This window comes from Colobus angolensis, unplaced genomic scaffold (genome assembly GCF_000951035.1).
Source record: "Colobus angolensis palliatus isolate OR3802 unplaced genomic scaffold, Cang.pa_1.0 Scaffold15, whole genome shotgun sequence".
Lineage (NCBI taxonomy): Eukaryota > Metazoa > Chordata > Mammalia > Primates > Cercopithecidae > Colobus > Colobus angolensis.
In genome coordinates this window covers 4,782,729-4,810,411 of record NW_012114599.1, presented here as the reverse complement: position 1 = coordinate 4,810,411, position 27,683 = coordinate 4,782,729, and the positions used below count along the sequence as shown (strand labels likewise).

Below are 27,683 nucleotides of genomic sequence, written 5' to 3'. Positions count from 1 at the left end.
GCAGTGGCACGATCTCGGCTCACTGCAGGCTCTGCTTCCCAGGTTCACACCGTTCCCCTGCCTCAGCCTCCTTAGTAGCTGGGACTACAGGCTACCAACACCACACCCGACTAAGTTTTTTTTTTGTATTTTTAGTAAAGACGCGATTTCACCGTGTTAGCCAGGATAGTCTTGATTTCCTGACCTCATGATCTGCCCGCCTCGGCCTCCCAAAGTGCTGGGATTACAGGCATGAGCCACCACGCCTGGCCCTGCTTTGCATTTTGATGGAGATAATCAGTTTTGTCCTTGGTTAGGAAATAAAGGTATATGCTTAATCTGTGTCAGATATAGAGCTAGGTGCTTTGATATATTCCATTTCAAGTGATCCTTACAATAACTTTGTGAAGCAGGAATGGAAATGATTAAACAGTTAGAAGGAAATTAAAGACAAGGAAGGACAGAGTGATCCAGTAGGGGTCTTGAGGTGTAAAGTTCTAAAACTTATCTTCTACATCCACTGGTGAAAAGAGACAATAAGTATAAATTGTAGCAAGAATAATTTCCTGACATCTTGAAGGCCCTGGTAAGGATTAGCCAGTGAGAATGTGGAATAGTCTCTTCTTGAGATCTTGCAAAGCAAGTCATGGTTATCCACTTGTGGAGATGATCCTCATGTAGTACTATCTAGAGCCCAGGCTATAGAGTAAACTGGGACTCCTCTCCAACAGCAGTGTTCTTTGTGATGTATCTTCTTGTGATATATTCATTTTTGAAAGAATAAATGTATGTCTATATAAATATGACATTGAATTGGAAAAAAGATGGTGACTGAGCTAAAATTTTGGCTTCATTGGCTGCCAAGATTTTTTTTTTTCTTCAAACTAGTTAGTATCTGTCCACATTAGTGCAAAAATAACAGTACTTTGGGAGGCCGAAGCAAGAGGATCAATTGAGGCCAGGAGTTCAAGATTAGCCTTGGCAACATAGGGAGACCCTGTCTGTACAAAAAATTTTAAAAATTAGCCAGGAGTGGTGGTATGTGCTTGTAGTCCCAGGTACTGAGGAGGCTGAGGCAGGAGAATCCTTAGAGCCCAGGATTTCAAGGCTGCAGTGAGCCATGATCATGCTGCTGCACTCCAGTTTGGGTGACAGAGCAAGACCCCTTTAGGGATTACAGGCTTGAGCCACCATGCCTGGCCAAGGTTTCTTTTTTTTTTAATATTACTTGCGATAGCCCAAAGCAGTGGTTTCGAAGTAGTTTTGAAATGAAGTGGAGTACTGTCATCTTCTTCTGTATTTTTTAAGTTTATTTAATCAGCAGTAATGATGATTGAAAAAAAGTGATGAATAGTGTTAAATTCAAACCAATAAATATTTAATAGCACCATATATATATGTGTATATATATATAAACAGAAAGAAATATAAATATACAATACTATGCTCAAGGAGCTGAAATAGATAGAAGTTAAATAATAAAATTAATTAAATAAGGAAAGTTAGCTATCCAGTCTAAGAACTCTCACCAGGCTGTGCATAACTACGTTTAAAATGAGTGGAATACTCACACTTAGTAGAAGTTTAGAGATAGGAGTGATTTTTGGAAATGATTTAAAAAAACCTGGATCTGGAAGTACTTGAAAGTTCTGGGAGAAGGGGATGCCCAGATGATGGCAAAGGTACTAGAAAATACACAGGGTGAGAAAGAGCAAGACAGAATCATCAGAGGCGACTGAGAAGGCCATTGCAATCTTTAACTGGAGAAATGATTATCAATGTATAATATATGGTGGATCTGCTCCAGGTTCTTGTTTTTTTTTTTTTCTTTTTTCTTTTAGAAGGAGTCTCAACCTGTCACCCAGGTTGGAGTGCAGTGGCCCATTCTCAGCTCACTGCAGCCTTTACCTCCGGGGTTCAAGTGACTCTTCTGCCTCAGCCTCCTGAGTAGCTGGAATTACAGGTGTGTGCCACCACACCTGGCTAATTTTTTTGTATTTTTAGTAGAGATAGAGTTTTACCATCTTGGCCAGGCTGGTTTTGAACTCCTGAAATCAAGTGATCCACCTGCCTTGACTTCCCAAAGTGCTGGAATTACAGGTGTGAGCCACCATGCCCAGCCTACTCCAGGTTCTATTAAGGGGCTAAGCATTGGAGATGTTGGGCTGGGCACAGTGGCTCATGCCTGTAGTTTCAGCACTTTTGGGAGGCTGAGAAGGGTGGATCACTTGAGCCTAGGAGTTTGAGACCAGCCTGGCCAACCTGCTGAAACCCTGTCTCTACTAAAAACACACAAAAAATTAGCTAGGCATGATGGTTCATGCCTGTAATCCCAGTTACTCGGTGGCTAACACATGAGAATTGCTTGAACCTGGGAGTGGAGGTTGCAGTCAGATGAGATTGTGCCACTGAACTCCAGCCTGGGTGACAGAGTGAGACTCTGTCTCAAAACAACAACAACAACAAAAAAAGACACTGGGGATGTTATCATAATTGTAAACCCCATTTTCACTTTCTCAGTTCTTACCGCCTGAGATCACCTGCCACAGCTTAACAGAGATAACACACACAGGGTGATCAGCACTTGTTATCAATACTTATTAGTTTTGTCTATCTTAAACTATTGCTACCCATTAATTTCTGTCTCCTTAAAGTTTTATTAGAGTTGAAATGAATACCCCCAAGAGGGTTAATACCTAGGTATTTGTGAATTCAAAATACCTACTTGTATCTTGTTTATGTAAGCAGCGGCCTTAATAAAAACTTTGACCATTATTTTCTGTTAGCCTTATATGATGATACTTAAAATGAAGGAATAATTTTCCCTTACTGACTTTTCATCTGAAACTAAGGTTTGAACAATTTAAAAGTTAGATTACAAAATTCCCAAGGTTTGTTGTCGTCTTTGTCTACCTGTGGATGGTCAACTCTTTGTTTCAAATTAAGTGTTGAGAGTTTTAAAATGAAAATCCATGGTATGACTCCTGGATTTTGTTTCTTGACAAAATATTCTTGCCTTTCTGGTACTTTCTTTCTTTCTCTTTTTTGAGATGGTCTCACTGTATTGCCCAGGCTGGCGTGCAGTGGCGTGATCATAGCTCACTGAACTCTTGACCTCCCAGGCTCAAGCAATCCTTCTGCCTTAGTCTCCCAAGTAGCTAGGACTACAGTTACATGCCACCATGCCCAGCTAAGTTTTGTATATTTTGTAGAGATGGAGTTTTTCTGTGTTGCCCAGGCTGGTCTCAAACTGCTGGGGTCAAGGGATCTGCCTGCCCTGACCTCCTAAAGTGGTGGGATTACAGGCATGAGCCACTATGCCTGGCGTTTGGTACTTTATTTCTTAGAACTTTGTAGAAGAGGCTCTTGTTATTAGATGGATGCAAGTATATAAACGAAGAGATACCAGGAGATGTTTATACTAAAATTCTTTAATTAAAATTTCCTTTTCCCTGTCTCATAAACTGTAATCTATTGTATAAAGCTTGCTGTGTAAACACAAGAAATTGTTCCTATCTCCCATATTCCAACTTAATTTCAGCACAGCAGGAGTTTGCATATTCTGGAAGCTTTAAATTACTTCCATTATATATGGAACCATATAAGTGCCATATAAGAACCATATAAGAACCATATAAGTTATAAGAACCATATAAGTTATTCATTTATAAGTGTCTGCATGTCTTAGGTATAGAAAAAGCTGAGAGGCCTGAACTGTCCTCCTTTGTTTGAATAAGACTGCTGTTGTTATGGTAATTGCTGAATTAGAAGGCTAGAACTCTTGACTTATGGCTTGTCCTGGGAACTTAGAATGGTCAAAAAGTCAAGAATGACTTTGTCTTTGACTGTGTTGCATCTTTCTATTATAACAAATGCACTACACCAAGATCATACCTTCCATTTCTAGAGAAAGAAAAAGACCAAACCCTCACCTCATTATTTTAGTTACGTAGCTTGTGAATCTTCAGTAAATAAAAACTAGTGATTAGATGGTTTGCTTATGAATTAGATGTGTGGCATATTATTTTTGTATGTGTGGTATAACCTAGGTGCCTATATAGAGCTTGGCAAGGCTGGCATCTGAGACAAATATGAATACTGCATCTATATTTAAAAGCATAGTTTTAATGTTAGTAGTGATATTAACAACAGAGGTGAGCATTAGTAATAAAACAGCGTTTTTTAGGACCTGTAAAATATGATCCATACTTTCCAGAAAACTGTGAATTCCATTGTGTCACATTTTTATGGATCTTAAATCATAGATATGGGCTATTATAACTTAGTTTTCTAATTTGTTTTAAATTTCATCACAATTTTTTTACGTAGTGTGCTTACATATAAATATACTGTTTCAGTACATTGAAATGTTCCCTTAAACATTTTCCAAATTCCAGTATAGTACATGTAGAAACCATCTACTAATTTCCTACAACTCGTAGATATAAGACTGGAAAACATCTCTTTAGCTATTTATTTTTAAAATTTTTAATTTTTAACCACTTATTTTTGAAAGAACTCCAAAGCATCTAGAATTAAGTTTATTTGTTTGTTTATTTTGAGACAGAGTCTCACTCTGTCACCAGGCTGGAGCGCAGTGGCATGATCTTGGCTCACTGCAACCTCCGCCTCCCAACTTCAAGCAATTTTCTTGCCTCAGCCTCCTGAGTAGCTGGGACTACAGGTGCACGTCACCATGCCCAGCTAATTTTTGTATTTTTAGTAGAGATGGGGTTTCACCATATTGGCCAGGATGGTCTCAATCTCTTGACCTTGTGATCCAACCCCCTCGACCTCCCAAAGTGCTGGGATTACAAGCGTAAGCCACTGTACCCAGCCTAGAATTAAGTTTTTCAAACCTTCTGAAAACCTCTCCTCTTTGTTCTTCTGCAGCCTTTTACGACGCATTCCACTCTCTGGCTTACTTTGTATTTTTGGATCAATTTTCTTTTACTCACAGTACAATTTACATAACAAAATTTACTATTTTCATCATTTTAAAGTATGAAATTCAGTGGTTTTAAGTATATTTACAATGTTGTACGGCCTTCATCACTATTCCAGACCTTTTTCATTACCCTGAAAAGAAACCCCATATATATTCGCTATAACTCCCCATTCTCCTCCTTCCCCTAGTCTCTGGCAACAGTAATTGACTTTCTGACTCTATGTATCGTCTGTTCTGGACACTTTAGGTAAATGGAATCCTACAGTATGTGGCCCTTTATGTCTGTCTTCTTTCACTGAGCATAGTATTTTTAAATTTAAGATTCAGCCATATTGTACCACATATCAGTGCCTCATTCCTTTTTTATGGCTAATATCCCACTGTATAGCTAATGTATTTTGTTTATTTTTTCATCAGTTGATGAACATTTGGATTGTTTCAACTTTTTGGCTATTATGAGTAATAACACTATGAATATGCATGTACAAGTTTTTGTGTGAACATATGCTTTTAATTCTCTTGGGTATGTACCTAGGAGTGGAATTGCTGGGTCATATGGTAACTCTATGTTTAACTTTTTGAGGAATAGCCAACTATTTTTCATAGCGCTGTACGATTTTATATTCTAGGAATGTATGAGTGTTTTAGTTTCTCCCTATGCTTATCAGTGAAGCACTTGTTAATTTTTCTTCTCTTTTAAAAAAATTATAACCCTCATAGTGGATATGAAGTGATATCTGTCTGTGGTTTTGATACGCATTTCTCTGTTGTCTAATGATGTTGAACATCTTTTCATGTGCTCATTGGCCATTTGTTTTTTTTTGAGAAATGCCTATTCAAGTTCTTTGCTTGTTTTTTTTTTCTTTTTAATTTTTTATTTTCTTTCCAATGGGACTTTTGCACTCCTGTCTTTATCTGTTTTTAATTGAGCTGTCTCTTTTTATTGTCCGAGTTATTTTTATATATTCTGGATATTAGACCCTATCATACATGTGATATTTGCAAATGTTTTCTCCTAGCCTGTGCATTTTCTTTTCACTTTCTTGATATGTAGTATCTTTTGATGCACAAAATTTTTAATTTTGATGAAGTCTAACATATCTATTTTTTCATTTGTTATCTATAATTTTAATGTCATATCTAGCGATGGCTTGCTTTTAACCTCTAGTTTCACCCTCTTGACACATTTAGGCTTCAGACTTTTCCTCTAGCAGCTTTTCTTTTTCCCTCTTCAAATAATTATCTGCCCCAGTGACTTGTTCCTCAATCCTTACTCAGCAGGCCATTTTTAGGAAGAAACTCAAAGTTCCTCAGTTCTAGGATAGCTTTAAGTGCTTGTGAAAAAAATTTTTAGGCCCTGGGGAGAAGAATCTGGCCATTGGTAATGGTTTGGGATAAAGCTTTGACCTTTAGGACAAAGATAGTGAACTTTTTATACTCTGAATATGTTGGCAAAAAATTGTCATTGTCACATAACATTAATTACAAGTATAATGCTAAGACTGAAGTTTTTAAGGATTTAAGTTTGAGAAGTTTCTTTCGTTATAGGCATTACTATCAAACCACAGAGATCAGACAGGACCTAGGTAAATAGCTGAAAAACTAAGACTAGACAAGAGCTTATAGCGTTGATGCTTGAATAAAATAGATGACTTAGTGAAAAGGAACAGTCCTTAAGTTTGGAACAAATGAAAGGGAACTTGAAGTAACCAAACTGAATCTTTGTCATACTACATTGATAGCAGTTTTCATATAAGGAGAACTAACTTCTTATAGTATTGAAAATAGTGATTATTAACATTATTCTTTCATAAGATGCCATCTTCTAGGGTTTTTAAACCCTGATAATTTCATGGATAATTGATTTTATTTTTATAAGTATCTTAGAGGTATAGGATGAGGTTTACTGTTTCTCCACTGCCTACCCCCTTAAAAAGGTCATAGGGTAAACTTTCTGTTTCTTTGCTTTGAGAAATAATGCTTTTGGCTGGGAGCAGTGGCTAATGCCTGTAATCCCAGCACTTTGGGAGGCTGAGGCAGGTGGATCACGAGGTCAGGAGTTTGAGAGCAGCCTGGCCAACATAGTGAAAACCCGTCTCTACTAAAAATACAAAAATTAGCCAGTTGTGGTGGCAGACACCTGTAATCCCAGCTACTTGGGAGGCTGAGGCAGGAGGCAGAGGTTGCAGTGAACTGAGATTGCACCATTGCACTCCTCCCCAGGCGACAGTGCAAGACTCCGTCTCAAAAAAGAAATAATGCTTTCAAGAATGACAAGCTTTGCTTCAGTGATAAGTCTGGAAGTCAAATTTTTTATTATGAATAGTGTTTTTAACTTTTAAAACATGTACTTCACTTTTATTATCTCAGTTTGTTTTTTAGAAATATAAAAAAATTTACCATTATTACAAAATATGTGCATGTTATTTATACTTGTTTCAGATTTAATTACAAATATTTATTTCATCCTGATATTTGAGAGAGAGAGAGAGAGAGAGAGAGATGCAAGAGGAAGAGAATATTCTTATTAAAATTAGGCCATAAACAATTCCCCTTTTAGCAATTTATCTTAAGTAAACAATCAGAAATAGATTTACTGTTTTCCACAAGAATGTTCACTGCAGCAATGTGCACAATAGCACAAAATTGGGCGCAATCTTAAAATCTAACATAAAGTTCTGGTTCAATAAATTATGGTGCAGACATCCATTGAACTTGGCAGCCATTAAAATCATGTTATGGGATATTACTTAATGATGTGGGAAACTGTTTATAATACATAATATAATAAAACTGTTTATAATTGGTGAATAACAAATTGCAAAACAATATGGACGAGTGCTTTCAGTTCTTTAATAAAAGGAATATGTGAACATAGAATAAGATTTGAAGGCTGCATACCAAAATTCTAATGTTATCTCTCCATGTTAGGATTATGAGCACTTTTTTTCTTGAAGGAACCATATATTGCTTTTGTATTAAAACTTTTTTTTAAATTTCTGTACTGTATTGTTGATAATTTTAATAGTTTCATCTCTTTTTTGAGATAGAGTTTCTCTCTTGTCACCCAGGCTGGAGTACAATGGCACGATCTCGGCTCACAGCAACCTCTGCCTCCCGGGTTCAAGCGATTCTCCTGCCTCAGCCCCCTGAATAGCTGGGATTACAGGTGCCTGCCACTACACCCGGCTAATTTTTGTATTTTTAGTGGAGATGAAGTTTCACTATGTTGGCCAGGCTGGTCTCGAACTCCTGACGTTAGGTGATTCTACCCGCCTCGACCTCCTAAAGTGCTGGGATTATAGGCATGAGTCATCTTGCATTTTGGAAGTTAAATATTTTGCTCCTTTTCATCTTATCTCAGTATTTACTATTGTTTTCCATGTTAGTGTAAATAACCTCATCTATACCTAGAATCTTATAGGCCCAGAGAAGACAAAGAATTATTAAGTTATTATGATTGTTTTATTTGTGATTGGTGACCTTGTTTTTTTAGATTATGATACTTTGGGGCCTAGTGCTTATTTGGTCAGTCAGATTGCAAATAACTTTTTCATCTCATTTAATCACCCTGTCAAAGAACTTGGCCTCTGTGGTAGAAATAAAGAAAAGCTCTATTTTTATGGAAAGGGTAATACAATGTACATGTATTCTCTTACTATGTTTTAGTTTGCTGGGCTGCCAAAACAAAACACCACATACTGGGGGGCTTAAATGACAGAAATTTAGTTTCTTGCAGCTTTGGGAGCTAGAAGTCTGAGATAAAGGTGTTGGCAGGTTTGGTTTCTTCTGAGGCCTCTTCCCTTGGCTTGCAGATGACCGCCCTCACATTGCCTTTTCAGAGGCCATTCCTCTGTGCGTGCACGACCCTGTTGTCTCTCTGTGTCCTACCTCCTCTTTTTTTTCAGTTGATAATTTATTTTATTTTATTTTATTTTTACTTTTTGAGACAGAATCTCCCTCTGTTGCCCAGGCTGGAGTGCAGTGGTGTGATCTCGGCTCACTCGATCCTTTACCTCCCAGATTTAAGCAATTCTCCTGCCTCAGCCTTCCGAGAGGCTGGGACTACAGGCGCACGCCACCACACCCAGCTAATTTTTGTATTTTTATTAGAGATGGGGTTTCACCATATTGGCCAAGCTGGTCTCAAACTCCTGACTTCATGATCCGCCTGCCTCGGCCTCCCAAAGTGCTGGGATTACAGGCATGCGCCACCACACCTGACCCCTTTAAAAAATTTTTAATTTTAATTTTAATTTTTTTCCATAAATTATTGGGATACAGGTGGTATTTGGTTACATGAATAAGTTCTTTTGTGGTGTTTTGTGAGATTTTGGTTCACCCATCAGCCGAGCAGTATACAGTGTACCATATTTGTTTATCCCTCGCCCCCCTCCCAGTCTTCCCTGCAAGTCCCCAAAGTCCATTGTATCATTCTTATGCCTGTATGTCCTCATAGCTTAGCTCCCATATACCAGTGAGAATATATGATGTTTGGTTTTCCATTCCTGAGTTACTTCATTTAAAATAATAGTCTCCAGTCCCATCCAGGTCACTGCAAATGCTCCTAATTCATTCCTCTTTATAGTATTCCATTGTATATATATATATACCGCAGTTTCTTTGCCCACTCGTTGATTGATGGACATTTGGGTTGGTTCCATGATTTTGCAGTTGTGAATTGTGCTTCTATAAACATGCAAGTGTCTTTTTCGAATAATGACTTATTTTCCTCTGGGTAGATACCCAGCAGTGGGATTGCTGGATCAAATGGTAGTTCTACTTTTACTTCTTTAAGGAATCTCCACACTGTTTCCGTAGTGGTTGTACCAGTTTACATTCCCACCAGCAATGTAGAGGTGTTCCCTGATCATAGCATCCATGCCAGTATCTGTTGTTTTTTGACTTTTTAATTATGGCCATTCTTGCAGGAGTAAGGTGGTATCACATTGTGCTTTCGATTTGCTTTTCCCTGATCACTAGTGACGTTGAGCATTTTTTCATATATTTGTTGGCCATTTGTCTACCTTCTTTTGAGAATTGTCTATTCATGTCCTTAGTCCACTTTTTGATGGGATTGTTTGTTTTTTTCTTACTGATTTGTTTGAGTTTGTTGTAGATTCTGAATATTGGGCCTTTGTCAGATGTTTAGAATGTGAAGATTTTCTTCCACTCTCTGAGTTGTCTGTTTACTCTGCTGACTGTTGCTTTTGCTGTGCAAAACCTCCTTAGTTTAATTAGGTCTCAGCTCTTTGTCTTTGTTTGTTTGTTTGTTTTGTTTTGTTTTTTGCAGTTGCTTTTGGGTTCTTGGTCATGAAATCCTTGCCTAAGTCAATGTCTGGAAGGGTTTTTCTAATGTTATCTTCTAGAATTTTTATAGTTTTAGGTCTTAGATGTAAGTCCTCAATCCATCCTAAGGTGATTTTGTATAAGGTGAGATGAGGATCCAGTTTCATTCTCTGCATATGGCCAGCCAATTATCCCAGCACCATTTGTTGAAAAGGGTGTCCTTTCCCCCACTTTATGTTTTGTTTACTTTGTCAAAGATCAATTGACTGTAAGTGTTTGGATTTATTTCTGGGTTCTCTATTCTGTTCCAGTGGTCTATGTGCTTATTTTTATACCAGTACCACACAGTTTTAGTAACTGTGGCTTTATAGTGTAGTTTGAAATCAGGTAGTGTGATGCCTCCAGATTTGTTTTTTTTGCTTAGTCTTGCTTTGGCTATGCAGGCTCTTTTTTGGTTCCATATAAATTTTAGAATTGTTTTTTCTAATTCTGTAAAGAATGATGGTGGTATTTTGATGGGGATTGAATTGAATTTGTAGATTGCTTTTGGCAGTATGGTCATTTTCACCATATTGATTCTACCCGTCCATGAACATGGGATGTGTTTCTAATTTTTTGTGTCATCTGTGATTTCTTTCAGCTGTGTTTTGTAGTTTTCCTCATAGAGGTCTTTTGACTCCTTGGTTAGGTATATTCCTAAGTATTTTATTTTTATTTTTTTGCAGCTATTGTAAAAAGGGTTGAGTTCTTGATTTGATTCTCCACTTGGTCTCTGTTGGTGTATAGAAGAACTACTGATTTGTGTACATTAATCTTGTATTTGGAAACTTTGCTGAATTTTTGTATCAGTTCTAGGAGCTTGCTGGAGGAGTCTTTAGGGTTTTCAAGGTAAATCATCATATCATCAGCAAACAGTGACAATTTGACTTCGTCTTTACTGATTTGGATGCCCTTTATTTCTTTCTCTTGTGATCGCTCTGGCTAGGACTTATGTTGAAGAGGAGTGGTAAAAGTGGGCATCCTTATCTTGTTCCTGTTCTCAGAGGGACTGCTTTCAGCTTTTCCCCATTCAGTATTATGTTGGCTGTGGGTTTGTCATAGATGGCTTTTATTATGTTAAGGAATGTCCCTTGTATGCCAATTTTGCTGAGAGTTTTAATCATAAAGGGATGCTGGATTTTGTCAAATGCTTTTTTGGCATCTATTGAGATGATCATGTGATTTTTGTTTTTAATTCTGTCTATGTGGTATATCACATTTATTGACTTACATATGTTAAGGCATCCCTGCATTCCTGGTATGAAACCCACTTGATCATGGTGGATTATCTTTTTGATATGTTGTTGGATTCGGTTAACTGGTATTTTGTTAAGGATTTTAACATCTGTGTTCATCAAGGATATCAGTCTGTAGTTTTCTTTTTTGGTTATGTCTGTCCCTGGTTTTGGTATTAGAGTGATGCTGGCTTCATAGAATGAATTAGGGAGGGTCTCTTCTTTCTTTATCTTGTGGAATCGTGTCAAAAGGATTGGTACCAATTCTTCTTTGAATGTCTGGTAGAATTCTGCTGTGAATGCATCTGGTCCTGGACTTTTTTTTTGTTGGTAATTTAAAAATTACCATTTCTTTTTTTTTTTTTTTTTTGAGACAGAGTCTCGCTCTGTCGCCCGGGCTGGAGTACAGTGGCCGGATCTCAGCTCACTGCAAGCTCCGCCTCCCGGGTTTACGCCATTCTCCTGCCTCAGCCTCCCGAGTAGCTGGGACTACAGGCGCCCGCCACCTCGCCCGGCTAGTTTTTTTTTTTTTGTATTTTTTAGTAGAGACGGGGTTTCACCGTGTTAGCCAGGATGGTCTCGATCTCCTGACCTCGTGATCCACCCGTCTCGGCCTCCCAAAGTGCTGGGATTACAGGCTTGAGCCACCGCGCCCGGCCCCAAAAATTACCATTTCAATCTCGCTGCTTGTTATTGGTCTGTTCAGGGTATCTAATTCTCATGCTTTACTGACTGGGCTAGCTGGGTGCCTCAGGGTGTCTAATTTTTCCTGATTTAAGCTAGGAGAGTTATATTTTTCTAGGAATTTATCAGTCTCTTCTAGGTTTTCTACTTTGTGTGCATAAATGTAGTAACCTTGAATGATCTTTTCTATTTTAGTGGTGTCAGTTGCAATATCTCCTGTTTCCTAGTGAGGTTATTTGGATTTTCTTTCTTTTCTTCTTGGTTAATCTTGCTAATGGTCTATCAATTTTATTTATCTTTTCAAAGAACCAGCTTTTTGTTTCATTTGTCTTTTGTATTTTGTAGTTGTTGTTTCAATTTCATTTAGTTCTGCTCTGATCTTGGTTATTTTCTTTCTTCTGCTGTGTTTGGGTTTGGTTTATTCTTGTTTCTCTAGTTCCTTGAGGTGTGACCTTAGAATGTCAGTTTGTGCTCTTTCAGTCTTTTTGGTGTAGGCATTTAGGGCTATGAACTTTCCTCTTAACATCGCCTTTGCTGTATCCCAGAGATTTTGATAGGTTGTGTCATTATTGTCATTCAGTTTGAATAATTTTTAAATTTTCATCTTGATTTCATTTTTGACCCAGTGCTCATTTAGGAGCAGGTTATTTAATTTTCATGTATTTGCACGGTTTTGAAGGTCCCTTTTGGAGTTGATTTCCAGTTTTATTCCACTGTGGTCTGAGAGAGCGTTTGATATAATTCCAGTTTTCTTAAATATATTGAGGCTCGTTTTATGGACTATCATTTGGTCTGTCTTGGAGAAAGTTCCATGTGCTGTTGCATAAATTGTTTATTCTGCAGTTGTTGCACGAAATGTTCTGTATATATCTGTTAAGTCCATTTATTCCAAGGTATAGTTTAAATCTATTGTTTCTTTGTTGACTTTCTGTCTTGATGACCTGTCTAGTGCTATCAGTGGAGTATTGAAGTCCCCTACTATTATTGTGTTGCTGTCTATCTCATTTCTTTGGCATTAGTAATTGTTTTATAAATTTGGGAGCTCCAGTGTTAGGTACATATATGTTTAGGATTGTGATAGTTTCTTGTTGGACAAGGCCTTTTACCATTATATAATATCCTTCTTTGTCTCTTTTAACTGCTGTTGCTTTAAGGTTTATTTTGTCTGATATAAGAATAGCTACTCCTGCTAGTTTTTGGTATCCATTTGCATGAAATGCCTTTTTCCACCCCTTTAAGTTAAGTATGAGTTCTTATGTGTTAGATGAGTCTCCTGAAGGCAGCAGGTAGTTCGTTGGTGAGTTCTTATCTATTTTGTGGTTCTGCGTCTTTTAAATGGAGTATTTAGGCCGTTTACATTCATTGTTAGTATTGAAATGTGAGGTACCCTTGCATTTGTTGTACTCTTTGTTGCCTGAGTACTTTGTTTTTTTTTGTTTTTGCTTTTTCACTTGTATTTTTGTTTTATAGGTCATATGTGATTTATGCTTTAAAGAGGTTCTACTTTGATGTGTTTCCAGGATTTGTTTCAAGATTTAGAGCTCTTTTTAGCAGTTCTTGTGGTGGTGGGTTGGTAATGGCAAATTCTCTCAGTATTTGTCTGAAAAAGGCTGTAATTTCCTTCATATATGATACCTACATATATGATGCCTAGTTTCACTGGATACAAAATTCTTGACTGATAATTGTTTTGTTTGAGGAGGCTGAAGATAGGGCCTCAGTCCCTTCCACATTGTAGGGTTTCTGCTGATAAATCTGCTGTTGATCTGATAGGGTTTTCTTTATAGGTTACCTGGTGCTTTTGTCTCACAGCTGTTAAGATTCTTTCCTCCATCTTAACTTTGGATAATCTGATGGCAATGTGCCTAGGTGATGATCCTTTTGTGATGAATTTCCCAGAGCTTGACCTTCTTGTAGTTGGATGTCTAGGTCTCTAGCAAGACTGGGGAAATTTTCCTTGATTATTCCCCCAAATATGTTTTCCAAGCTTTTGCCTCAGGAACACCGATTATTTTATTCTTCAGTTTGGTCATTTAACATAATCTCAGACTTCTTGGAGGCTTTGTTCATATTTTCTTATTCTTTTTCTGTTTGTCTTTGTTGGATTGGGTTAATTCTAAGATCTTGTTTTTGAGCTCGGAATTTCTTTCTTCTACTTATTCAATTCTATTGCTGAGACTTTCCAGAGCATTTCACATTTCTAAAAGTGTGTCTGAGGTTTCCTGATGTTTTGACTGTTTTTTCTTTATGCTATCTATTTCCTTGAATATTTCTCCCTTCACTTCTTATATTTTTCTTTTGGATTTGCTTGCATTAGGCTTTGCCTTTCTCTGGTGCCTTCCTGATTAGTTTAATAACTAACTTCCTGAATTCTTTTTCAGGTAAATCAGGGATTTCTTCTTGGTCTGGATCCATTGCTGGTGAACTAGTGTGATTTTTTGGGAGTGTTAATGAGCCTTGTTTAGTCACGTTAACAGGGTTGTTTTTCTGGTTCCTTCTCATTTGGGTAGGCTCTGTCAGAGGGAAGGTCTAGGGCTGAAGGCTGTTGTTCAGATTCTTTTGTCCCGCTGGGTGTTCCCTTGATGTAGTACTCTCTCCCCTTTTTCCTATGGATGTGGCTTCCTTCCTATGAGCAGAACTTCTGTGATTGTTGTCTCTCCTGGGTTCTAGTTACCCAGTGAGTCTACCTGGCCCTAGGCTGGTACTGGGGGTTGTCTGCACAGAGTCTTGTGATGTGAACTGTCTATGGGTCTCTTAGCTGTGAATACCAGCACCTGTTCTGGTGGAGGTGGCAGGGCAGGGGAGTACAATGGAGTCTGTGAGGGTTCTTAGCTTTGGTGGTTAATGCTCTGTTTTTGTGCCGGTTGGCCTCCTGCTGGGAGGTGGCGCTTTCCAGAGAACATCAACTGTAGTAGTATGGAGAGGAAGTGGCGGTGGGTGGGGCCCTAGACCTCCCAAGAGTATATGCCCTTTGCCTTCAGCTACCAGGGTAGGTAGGGAAGGACCATCAGGTAGGGGCAGGGCTAGGCATGTCTGAGCTCAGACTCTCCTTGGTTGGGTCTTGCTGTAGCTGCTGCTGTAGGGGATGGGAGTGAGATTCCCAATACCCCCTCTTATAAAGAAACCAGTCACATTGCTTTAGGGCCCACCCTAATGACCCTATTTTAACTAAATTACCTTTAAAAGTCCTATCTCTAAATATAGTCACCTTTTGAGGTACCAGGGTTAGGGCTTCGGCATAAGAATTTGGGGGAAGTAGGAGGCACACTTCAGTCCATAATTCTATATATCATTTATGACAAATTGTAAATGACAAAGTGAATGTTGAAGTAAATGTTTATAAATTATCAATGGTTATTATAAACTTTTATAACATTCTAAAGAACTCCAGCTGTAAATTATATGGGAGAGAATGTAGAGGATTGTAGATGGGTTAGCGCTGATTTGTTTTTTCCCTGAGAAACTCAAACTCTATGACCTATTGCACAATTGAGTCTATTTGTATATAACAAAGAGTATTTTTCATAGGTATTAATAAAATATCAATGTCAAGTCAAATATTTAAAAGAGTTAAGTGAAGAGGGATTAGAATTAAAGGTGTTAGAATTCAGATTAGTGGGTAAAAGATACAAAAACTTTGCTCACTGACATTCATAACTGCCTGTAGATGGAACAGCAGACCTGAAGATTGGCTGGTTCTTTGTGACTGAAGTTCTGAATTTTTTGCGCTGTTATAGAGTAAATTTATGTATTGTTGAGTGTGGTTCTGGAAGGTGATGATTTTTCAACTTGAAGATTCTCTATACTGTGTGGGTTTTTTGGCTTTAAAAAGGTTAAGAACTTCCCTTTATATAATGAAAACACAACAAGTAAATATTATTTGTTAGTACTTTAAGATGTAGATTTATCATTTAAAAAGTCTTTATGTTAAATATTCTGAGGACCATACTGTTATTTCTTTTCCTTCTCCCTCTAGTGGGCAGAAAATATTCTTAAAATATAGCATGGAATAATTTATTGCTATCGGTTGTATCATAATATACAGTCTCAGTCTCAGCTTTTTTGAAAACTAAAAATGTTAACTTTTCAGAGTCATTAAAGCAAACGCTTTACTTCTTTCTAGGCATAATAGCGGATCCTTGAATGTTGAAGATGTCCTTACCAGCTTTGACAATACAGGAAATGTTTGTAAGTTATACATTTACTCTATAGAAATATATTTAGTGTTTTACAAAGTGAATTTATAGTTGATGTTTTCTTCTCACTAATATTTATTATACTCACTAAATGTATGCATATATATATAATAGAAAGTGTTACTGTCTTCAGCTGCAAAATAAGCCTTTTATAAGGTACACCGACAAAAACGGTATACTGCAGTTTTTACACTTTGCAGGTGTGTGTGTGTGTGTGAGAGAGAGAGAGAGAGAGAGAGAGAGAGAGAATGTAGGTCAGAAAGGACACTGGACACTGAAGTACTGTCCTTTTTATTTTTGTTTAGATTTTGACCTCAGTTAATTCAATAGTGGGGCTGTTTCTTCTTTCTTTGCTTTGTTTTGGGTGATTTCTTTGCCATTTCTTGCTTCTTTACTTTCACTGTAGAATAAACCTAGAACATATTTTTCTTGATGCTACTATACATTAATACCAGAGTGCTTTTGTTTGACGCAGTATTACAATATTATAGAATATATTGCCTTTTCATCGAAGCTTCTGATTAAGTGGTGATAGATTTGTCCACTGAGAAAATCACTTAAATATTTCTTATAATTCTTGTAATTAATTTCATGTGATGAAAGAAATCAGCCAAGAATACTTTTATGTCACTGAGTTAAACAGCATACCATCATAGGAGCTATGGACTTTTAATGTTTTTTGCATAGGACTTTTCTCTTAAGATAGTGAATTGTCAATGAAATATGACCATTTTAAATGTGAAAATAGTACTTATACTCTTTTTCTCAAAGAAAATTTCAGAAAAGTTAACTATTGTCTGAATTTAGGGTAGTGTCTTTGGCTTAACAATGCAGCTTTATCAAATGAATAGATTTGCGTAGAATTATGTTCAGTAATACTCAAAAGTACTTTTGTTCTTATGTCCACATTATGATAAGCTTTTGATTTTATAGAAAAATACTTGTGATTCACTAAGGAATCTATAAATGTCCTTAAATTATCCTAAATACCTAAAATAATATAGGTTTCTTTTTCATAGATAGTGACAGATGTGCCTTTTAGTTTCTTTCTTTCTTTCTTTTTTTTAATTTTCCAAACACCAACTTGAACCAGAATGCCTTTTAGTTTCTCCATGTTGGCACTTAGTGAATTCTTTCCCACTTGGGCATATCTCATATTTTTATTAGGTCTGGGCAAGGACTGGGCAAAGCATACCAGTGATGGTTGAGGATACGTACTCTTTTAGTTCTGGGGTAATGTTAAATATCATTAAGTCGGGCTTACACATACGTAATTTCAGAAAATGATTCTAGAATGTTAAATGTGGAGTTTTTGATTCAGTAATGTAAAAGTCAAGTATTGTTCCCGGTTGACTCAGTATGAAATAGGGCCCCTAGCTGGTAGCATTATGTAAGATAAAAATAATTTCCTAAAGGCATCGATTATTATTTTAGGCATGAATAACTGTCTTATCCTTCTCTAACATTTTTTCCCGTCAACTTGTTCCATACCCCATGTTGTTGTTGCATGAACAAACGGAAAGGTTGCATATTGAGGGTGTTTTTTTATTATTGTCTGTTATTTGGTAGAAAAGTTTAAGACTTTGGAATGATACCCACCTGCATTTGACTTCTGGCTTTGAAATTCATCTTGAGCAATTTGTGTCATCTCTATGAACCTCAACTGTTTTCATCTCTTAGGACTGGCTATATTATAAAGAAAGTACATAACATACTGCATGGCTCAGAGTTGATATTCAATAAATGGAAGCTATTAATTGTTAGTGGCGATGAGTACCTATATAACCTCTTTTGTTTTTTTTCTAATACAGAAGATAATATTATTAGGGTTATTCTGTTTTATACTATTTTAATTGAACTAACAAGGCAGAAAAATTAGATAAAATTAGCAAAATAGCTGTTTATTAAAATGCCTCATTATAAATATTGTCTTAAAAACCTGAATATATTGTTAAATGATAGAAGTGGTAACAAAAATAAGACCTATTAAAATATGTTGTTTTGTGTACGTTTTATGTTTACTCTTTATTTTAACAGAAAAATCTATATAAATGTTTCATTTAATTATAAATTTGTAAAGTCCTGTTCCAATAAAGTAAATATTGATTATGACTTTTACATAATCTTGGACGTAAAGTAACCATGGACTGAAAAAGTGATTTTTCACTTGATGCCTCAAAAATTTGATTTTATTATGCCAATAGTGATATTGAGTTTGTGACTAGAAAACCCAGCAGAGGGCGCCACAATCATAATTCTTTGTCATAGCCCAATATAATTAGGATAAATATCTCAAATAATAACCCTAAGCTTTTACCATGTCGACATATGAAGATGTGTATAAATATTTCTATTTGATTTATTTATAATCTAATGTATTCAGTAATTCAAGAATACAAAAAAATAGATTTTTCCTGGCTGATTTTTTAATTTTTTAAAATAACAGTTTAATTTTTCTACTTCTAGCTTTAAATAAAGAAGTACTTTTGATAGAGAGCCAAAGTTCCATACAAGAGTATCAGTCTGGAAATCATCACCATGGTAGTACATTAAAGGACAATTAGAATGAGGAAAAAAGTTTCTAATAGATGAGAGAACCAATAGATGGAATTATCTATTTATTTTAGGAATTTGTTTCTAGGTTAATAATGCTTCCTAGTAATAGAAAAAACAGCTTAATTAAAACATTTTCTAGTCACAAAAACCTGATATGTGTAGATAAAGTAAAAACGATATGGTCATGGTTTAGTAGAACCATTAATTTCAATTTTAAATTCATTTTGAAAATCAGGGAATGGTTGTATTCATTGTAAATTTTCAAAGATGAAAATATCAGTCTTACCTTCTGAATTGGTTTATGCTCTAAGTGAAAAGACGTGGAAAAATCTCTTGAATTTTGGAAAATAAATGAAACCTCTAGATAGCTTATTTCCTATTAGAAAAGATATTTTTTTGTACTTACTTTTTTTGTTTAGAAGTTTTGTGATTGTAAATGTATGAATTGCAAAGTGAATTTATATTTTTGAGGTAACTTTTCATTGCTTGAATTTCTTCGAATGTTGTGGGAAGAAATTAAGAGGAATCTCGTACAGAATGAATCACTTCTGCGTATTGATTTATTGCTGTGTGATATATGACCCCAACCTTCTTTTTATGTATTTATATTTACTATGGTGGAAAACAAACCATTTTGAAAGTGCTTATCTTTAACTAGGAATAGGTATGTATATTTCATTCTTTGGTGTCTACTATTTGAGAACCTGCTTTCTTTTGAGATATCAAAGCTTCTTGGTCAGGAGGTTGTATCTACTATTGATTCATTGTGCCTGGAAAGACATGCTGGCAAGCTACCTAGGGAAAAGTAGAGGATGACATCTTTCACCTCAGATGAGGTACTGGCTGCTTCTGTGTTTCCTTTGATATGTCGCTGGGATACCTTGGATAACAAGGGAGTGCTCTATAAGCATTTGTAGCAGATTTCTTGCTTCTGCTTTTTCTGTGGGGACGGGCTCCTTTCTAGCTAGTCCTCTGACCTCTAGTCAAAGAAGCCACGCCATGCTGTCTCTTCCAAAATCATTTTCCTTTTCTCCAAAGTCATTTCTTTCCACTACTGGAAGGAATTTTTACAAATGTAATTCTCCACAGTGCTTACTTGATCCAAATTTGGATATCATAGTATCTAATATAACTATTTGTTGTTTATAACATCTCATCTTGTGCTTGGGTCTGTAATAGATTCATTTGAACATTTTTAGCACATCATCCTTCATTTAGTAGTATGAACAGAAATGTTGGTACTTCATATAATTTATTATAAACTATGTACAATATAATGTATATAATCCTATAAAGGATAGGAGGTCAGTAGTTATATCATTTCAGTAATTATCATTGTGAAACAGGATTCCTGGCAATTGTTGCAGCTTAAGTCTGGGGGATGTATTGGTAAAATTTCTCTACTATTCTTTGAAAAAGTTTTTTTTTCCTGGTTGAGCTCCATGGCAGGACCCTGTAGTAGTTGGTGTTGCTTTATCTCCTGGAGGCATTTGTAGACCCTCTGCCATATATACTCCACATGTGACAATGGTGATTTTTTTTTTTCCCCAGTGAATTCTAAGACTGACTGGATTTTTTTTTTTTTTTGAAATGGAATTTTGCTCTTGTCCCCCAGGCTGGAGTGCAATGGTGCATTCACGGCTTACTGCAACCTCTGCCTCCCAGGTTCAAGTGATTCTCCTGCCTCAGCCTCCCAAGTAGCTGGGATTACAGGTGCCTGCCACCATGTCCAGCTAATTTTTGTATTTTTTGTAGAGACGGAGTTTCACCATGTTGGCCAGGCTGGTCTCCAACTCCTGACCCCAGGTGATTTACCCAAACTTCTGGGATTACAGGCATGACCCACTGTGCCTGGCCTGACCAGGATTTTTAATGCACACAGCTATAGACTTTGCTTCCTAGTCGTCTGATAGCAGGATCTGTTTGTCTGTTTGTGATGTATCTAAAACTGATCTCTTTTTGGGTAGTATCAGTTATTATTGAAAGAGAGACTCATTAAAATAAAAGCCAGATGAGGTGTGGTGGTATGTTCCTGTAGTCCCAGCTACTCAGAAGGCTAAGGCTGGGTGATTGCTTGAGCCCAAGAATTTGAGGCAAGCCTGGGCAATATAGCAAGACTTTTTCTGTAAAAAAAGAAAATCAAATATTTATCTTTCTGGTTTTTCTAGAGGAAAAAAATTATATGTTTTCACTTTTTACTTGTATTCAGGAAACCAAAGGTAATAGTTTATTTGGAAATACGGTCTATGTTTTTAGTTTTTCTGTTTCATTGTTGTTACGTTATAAAGTTAGGGTTTGGAATGTTGGTGAAATTATCAAAGCTTCAAGAGTGTCAGCTTGGATTTTTGAATGTTATTCTTATTCAAATAAAGATGTCTGTATATGTAGTGCATATGTATGTATATATGTATATGTAGATATATAATGCATATATGTAGTATATGTGTATACATATGCATATATACATATATGTAGTATATGTGTATACATGTACATATGCAGATATATAATGCACCTATGTAGTATATGTGTATACATATGCATTATATATCTGTACATATATGCATTGTATGTCTATATTTATATACAGATATATACATGTACACAGTAAAGTAGTTTGATTAAAAAATGAAAAAGTTGGGTTTTTATGGGTCATTGCTCTGTTTTTAATTTAGAGTGGTTATGGAAGGTACATGGGGTATGAAGTTCAGGTTTTAGCTCTGCTGGTTATTAGCTATGTAATTGTAGACAAGTCTTTGTACAAGTCTTAACTCCTTATGTAAAATTGAATGGGAAACAATAACTACTTTATAGTGAGGTGAACATAATATTAGATAATGTGAAAGTACAAAGTAAACTGTAAATAATATTTGTATTTTTTATGGTTAGTAATAATATCATCTGTCTCATTCTTGAGTTTTTTCAGTACCTTTGTTATCGGAAAATAATACAAGATAGAAGATGTTTTTGATGTGTGCCATTCTGCTTTAATATCGTACATTATTTTGTTATGTGAAAACAGTGTAAAGCTACATAATTAAAATAGCGTGGCATTATTGCAGAAATACACATATAAATCAATGGTTTAGAATAAAGGGTTCACAAAGACCTAAATATATGTGACTTAACGTATGATGAAGATACAATTTCAGTAAGAGAGGAAAGGATGGATTCTTCAATAAATAGTATTGGGACTATTGCCTAGGAATTTAGGAAACTAATAAAGCTGACTCCCTCCTATATACTATATGCCAAAATAAATTTAATATGGGTTAAGTATTTAATTAAAAATCATAACACTCTTAGATATTTCAGATGAATAATTTTAATATATTGAAATCAAGAAGGTCCTTCTAGGTGTGAGTCAAACACCATGAATGTAAAGATTAATAGATTGACTAAATTAAGATTTAAAGCCCCTTTATTCAAAAAACAGCATCAAAAAAGTTGAAATACAAATTACACACTGGCAATTATTATTTATGACATATATTCACATGAAGATGTATTTTCTTTATTTTGTAAAGAGCTGTCAAAAATCTATAACAAAAAGTCAATCTGAAAACCTGTAAGATAGAGAAAAACATAGCCAAAAAATTAAGAAGACGTATTTCACAAAAGAAATAGCAATGTTCTATAAGTACATGAAGTGGTAATTTTACTAGGAATTGAGGGAGTGAATTTTAAAAGTGAGATAATTTTTGCTTATCAGGTTGGTGAAGATGAAAGAAGTTAAGCAGTAACCAGTACATTGTAGGGAACTGGGTATTCTCATACACTATTGGTGGGGGGGAGGTAAAATAATTCTGTTTTTCCAGAGGCAGTCTGATTGTATATTTCATAATTTTAAATATCCATATCTTTCAACAAATAATTCCCCTTCTAAAAAAAGAAAAAAAAAAAAATGAAACCAGGAGGGGCACAGTGGCTCACACCTGTAATCCCAGAACTTTGGGAGGCCAAGGTGGGTGGATCACTTGAGGCCAGGAGTTCGAGACCAGCCTGGCCAACATAGTGAAACCCCGTCTCTACGAAAAATGCAAAAATTAGCCAGGCTTTGTACTCAGTTTGGAAGTTAAAGAGTAGTTTTTCAAATGAAAATAGCATTATTTTTTTCCAGTTATAAAAGGAATACATGCCAATCCCTCCCAGGTTCAAGCGATTCTGTCTGCCTCAGCCTTCCCAGTAGCTGGGATTACAGGCACCTGCCACCACGCCCGGCTAATTTTTGTAATTTTTAGTAGGGATGGGGTTTTGCCATGGTTTTTTGTTTGTTTTTTGACACATTGTCTCGCCTTGTTGCCCAGGCTGGAGTGCAGTGGCATGATCTCAGCTCACTGCAACCTCTGCCTCCTGGGTTCAAGCAATTGCCTCCCGGGTTCAAGCAATTCTCCTGCCTCGGCCTCCTGAGTAGCTGGAATTGCAAATTACAATGTGTCAAAAAACAAACAAAGAAAAAACCATGGCGAAACCCCGTCTCTACTAAAAATTACAAAAATTAGCCGGGTGTGGTGGCAGGTGCCTGTAATCCCAGCTACTGGGAAGGCTGAGGCAGAGAGAATCACTTGAACCTGGGGGGGATTGGCGTATATTCCTTTTACAACTGGAAAAAAAAATGCTATTTTCATTTGAAAAACTGCTCTTTAATTTCCAAACTGAGTATTTTTTTTTTTTTTGACTGAAAGCTATGATAAAATCTCAAATTGCTTAGGACAGCATTGTGAAAAAAAGGAGCAATTCATTTTACCAGTGAAAAAGTATACAATATTGACTGGGCACAGTGGCTCATGCCTGCAATCCCAGCACTTTGGGAGGCCAAGGTGGGCGGATCACAAGGTCAGGAGATCGAGACCATCCTGGCCGACATGGTGAAACCCCATTCCTACTAAAAATAACAAAAATTAGCTGGGCATGGTGGCATGTGCCTGTAGTCCCAGCTACTTGGGTGGCTGAGGCAGGAGAATCACTTGAACCCAGAAGGCGGAGGTTGCAGTGAGCTGAGATTGCACCACTGCCCTTCAGCCTGGGTGACAGAGCAAGACTCCATCTCAAAAAAAAAAGAAAAAGTATACAATATTTTGTTTTAAAATAATACTTTTCTTGAAGGAGCTCACAGCGTGTTAGATGTTAATGTTATTAGTCCCCTATTACACATATGAGATAAGAAATCAGGGATCAAATCATTTTAGCCCTTTTTTAGGTTGGGAAAGTACAAAGAGGTTAAAGTCAGTCAGTGGCAGAATATTGAGCTTTGGGCCTAGAACATTTATAAGTTGTGTTAGAAAATAAATACCTAAGGTCATCAATGCATTATGTGGTTAGAACACATGGGTAATGGTCAGCAGCCCTAGGATTATAGTGGACCTGAAAGCCAGTGGAGCGCTGATGTTATGCAGCACGGCACTGGATTCTTAGTCCCTCTTTAGCATCATAATGTACATGTAGTCTTTGATTCTTAGTCTGTGTTAGAATTTCTGGAGGTCGGCTTTGGTTGCTAGATGGTAGTTTCCCTAGCCATGTGTCTCCAACTTCTTAGTTCCACACTTGTCAGGACAGTTTTTTCTTTTGGCTCAAAATTGGGTAAGCATGCCCCTAATTCATAAACAGAGCCCTACACATTTGTTATCAATTATCAGAGAAGGAACAAGAAGTCTCTTTTTAATGTATTTTAAAAATTTCTATTTGAAATAAGAAACCGCAGAATTGGAATGGTTCTTTGACAGTAGAACTTGGTGCTATCGTGGGAACTGACTGAAATAAACCCTATAATCCTTTGTAGATTCATATGCCTTCATCAGTGCAATAATATAGAGAGGTAGTCCATGTCTTTGTCATAAACCTGCTAGTTTCTCCCTCCTTTAAATATCTAAAGGGATGTTCCTAATATAGGCACTTCCAAGTTTTAGCACAAAATATGCCAACAAAGTCTTTTTATTTTTCCCCTAAGCAAAAATACTGAGTAGTTTTCCTTTGTCTGTCTTTTAAATAGCTACCATTACTTTTGCATCCTTTGCAGTATTTGTCAGTAAGTACTGTCCCGTTTAATAATCTTAACGACTTTCCAAGGGGTGAGGAAACTGATATCCAGAACAAGGTAATTTGCTTAAAGATTTAGTAGGTGGTGGCACAGGAATTTAACTATTCTACTTTATTTCTTAAAGGCTACATTTCTCCAAAATGGAGAGAAATGAAATTTGAAAGTTTGTGATAGGAATTGAAACTGAAAGTGGTAACTTGAAAGGCTAGAAAATAACTTTGGCAAATGGAATTCTGTGCAGCAGATTGTGTCTCAGAGGAGACTGATTAAAGGCCAAGGAAAAATGGGCTCTCCAGGGTTTCTGCAAGGTAGTTGACAATCTAATGGAGGAGGGATTTGGGGAGCGTGGAGAGGGGAGAAAGAATGCGTTTTTCTTTTAATAGTCTTAAACCAAATGCGGACTTTGTTTTACTTCAGTTTCTTTCTTTTTTCTTTTCTTTTTTTGAGAAGTGCTGATTTTTGTAATGGTAATGCAATGGTAATAACAAGTTATGTTTTAACATAACCCCTTCTCTAAGGTACATCTCAAACTTATGGCTATATATTTTAAAAGTGCTTACATAAACGTAAATCACACAAAGAGCTCAACTAAAAGGATATTCTTGATTTTAACCAAGTTGTTTAGATTGTGGATAGCCTTTCCACGGAGAATTGTTATATTTGTACATTTATATGAACTGCGTATATTGCACTACTCTTGTCAATGCTTGATAAGAACAAAATATTTGATGATTGAATGAATTTAGTGTTTGTGTGTATATACTCCATGTTAAAAACATATTCTTTTCTCTAAGCTTTTACTCTCCACTCAGCCCTGAATATTTTCAGTATATTCTGGGAGGTGGGAACAGTTTGCAGGAAGGAATAAGGAGAACTTTCCAGTCATTCTGTGTGTATGAGATTGAAAAGGTGCATGTTTTATGTAATTATAGATATGCCACATGCTCACAAAATGCTTGTCCTAGTATGCTGGATCAGGTGTAGTCTTTGCTGTGGATGGTAAATTCATAGTTTGTCTTAAGCTTTTGCCCTTCCAGGGTGTTGAAGATCAGACTTCTGTATCACTTAATTTCTGATTGACTTTCTACAAAAAAGTATTGTTTTTAATTGTGTGAAAGTCAAACACAGACAAATAATATTTTGGTTAATCCTGGACTTTGTTTTTATTTTAATATTTGGCAACTTAATCAGAATTTAGTGGGGATTGACTGGACTGCCATTAGATACAAGTAAGAAATGATATGTGTGGGATAAAAACCACAAGTTCTTCTCTGCTTGTGCCTATCCTCTGAATTTCTTTAACAGAGAAATTAGTATAACAAGAAATTTGTTGGGGGAGGGGGCATTGATTCTTATTGCCCTCTTTGATCTTTCTTTTATTTCCCACAGATTTGTTACCATTTCCTTTTTCCCTCTCTCATCTACTGCCATCTCACATTGCTGCTGGTTCTACTCCTCTTAAATACAAAGAATCAAGAAAAAAAATACTAAGAAAACAATTCTAACTCTTGTATCCATCATAAGAAAATTCTTGTCTTCCATTTTATCCCCTTTCCTTCTGATTTTTTCATGATAGAACTGAGGAAGAAGTCTGTCAAGGTAGGATTTTTCTTGTAGGAGGTGAGCCTGGGGTAGGCAGACTGGAGGAAGAAGAGACAGAAACAGACCAAGTTCTTTTAGTTAGGGTGACTATACAGCCTTGTTTGCCTGACATGGTCGCAGTTGTTCTTATCATAATTATTAACAATGCCTACTTTCACTACCAAAAGTGCTCTGATTTGGATGATAATTTATATGTGTATGTTTAGAAGACAAGGAAAGAGAAAGATTCGAAGCTTAATTATTTATATTCATTTATACCCCCTTTCCCAGCATAGTACCTTTCACAAAGCCTGACCTGAGTGGTATTCAGTAAGTATGCATTGATTCATTTGAATCCCAAGTCATACCCAAACAAATCTGTTCATTCTACACAAGTGTATTTATATTTGATATATTAATATATTCTATATAACGGAGAGGTAAATCTAAGTTTCAATTTTAGATGACATATACCACAAGCGCTATAAACTAATAGAAACTGAGTTTAGAACACATACATATTTTATTTAGGTAATACAATAATTTTTAAAAAATCACAACCAGGATTTAAAAATCAGAAATATTCACATTAAAATGTCTATTTTTCAGTTTCTTTTAGAGATCTAGTGGCCTGAGTCTAAGCTTACATGGTAATTATTATCTGGAATGAGCAGGGTCTTTATTTTGTCTTGGCACTCACCACTCTACCCAAGCACATTCAAATTTGCAACCTCTGATGCATATTGTATATTTGGAAGCTTTTAAGATGTTAAACTTTGTATATTTAGTTATCTACTTAAGATGAGCCAGTTCTCATTAGTCATTTTATTTATCAAAGCTATTTAAATGAGGCTGGGCGCGGTGGCTCAAGCCTGTAATCCCAGCACTTTGGGAGGCCGAGACGGGCGGATCACGAGGTCAGGAGATTGAGACTATCCTGGCTAACGGTGAAACCCCGTCTCTACTCAAAAAAAAATACGAAAAACTAGCCGGGCGAGGTGGTGGGCGCCTGTAGTCCCAGGTACTCGGGAGGCTGAGGCGGGAGAATGGCGTGAACCCGGGAGGCGGAGCTTGCAGTGATCTGAGATCCGGCCACTGCACTCCAGCCTGGGTGACAGAGCAAGACTCCGTCTCAAAAA

General features: G+C 36.5%; 1 protein-coding gene across 1 annotated transcript in view; it reads left to right on the top strand.

The window, feature by feature from the left end:
* The window catches only part of CAMKMT (calmodulin-lysine N-methyltransferase), a 435,068-nt gene that overhangs the window by 12,988 nt on the left and 394,397 nt on the right, over nucleotides 1-27,683 (top strand). The window contains exon 3 of the mRNA XM_011935893.1: nucleotides 16,298-16,362. Coding sequence (XP_011791283.1) covers nucleotides 16,298-16,362 — 65 coding nt within the window. The remainder of the gene's footprint in view (nucleotides 1-16,297; nucleotides 16,363-27,683) is intronic.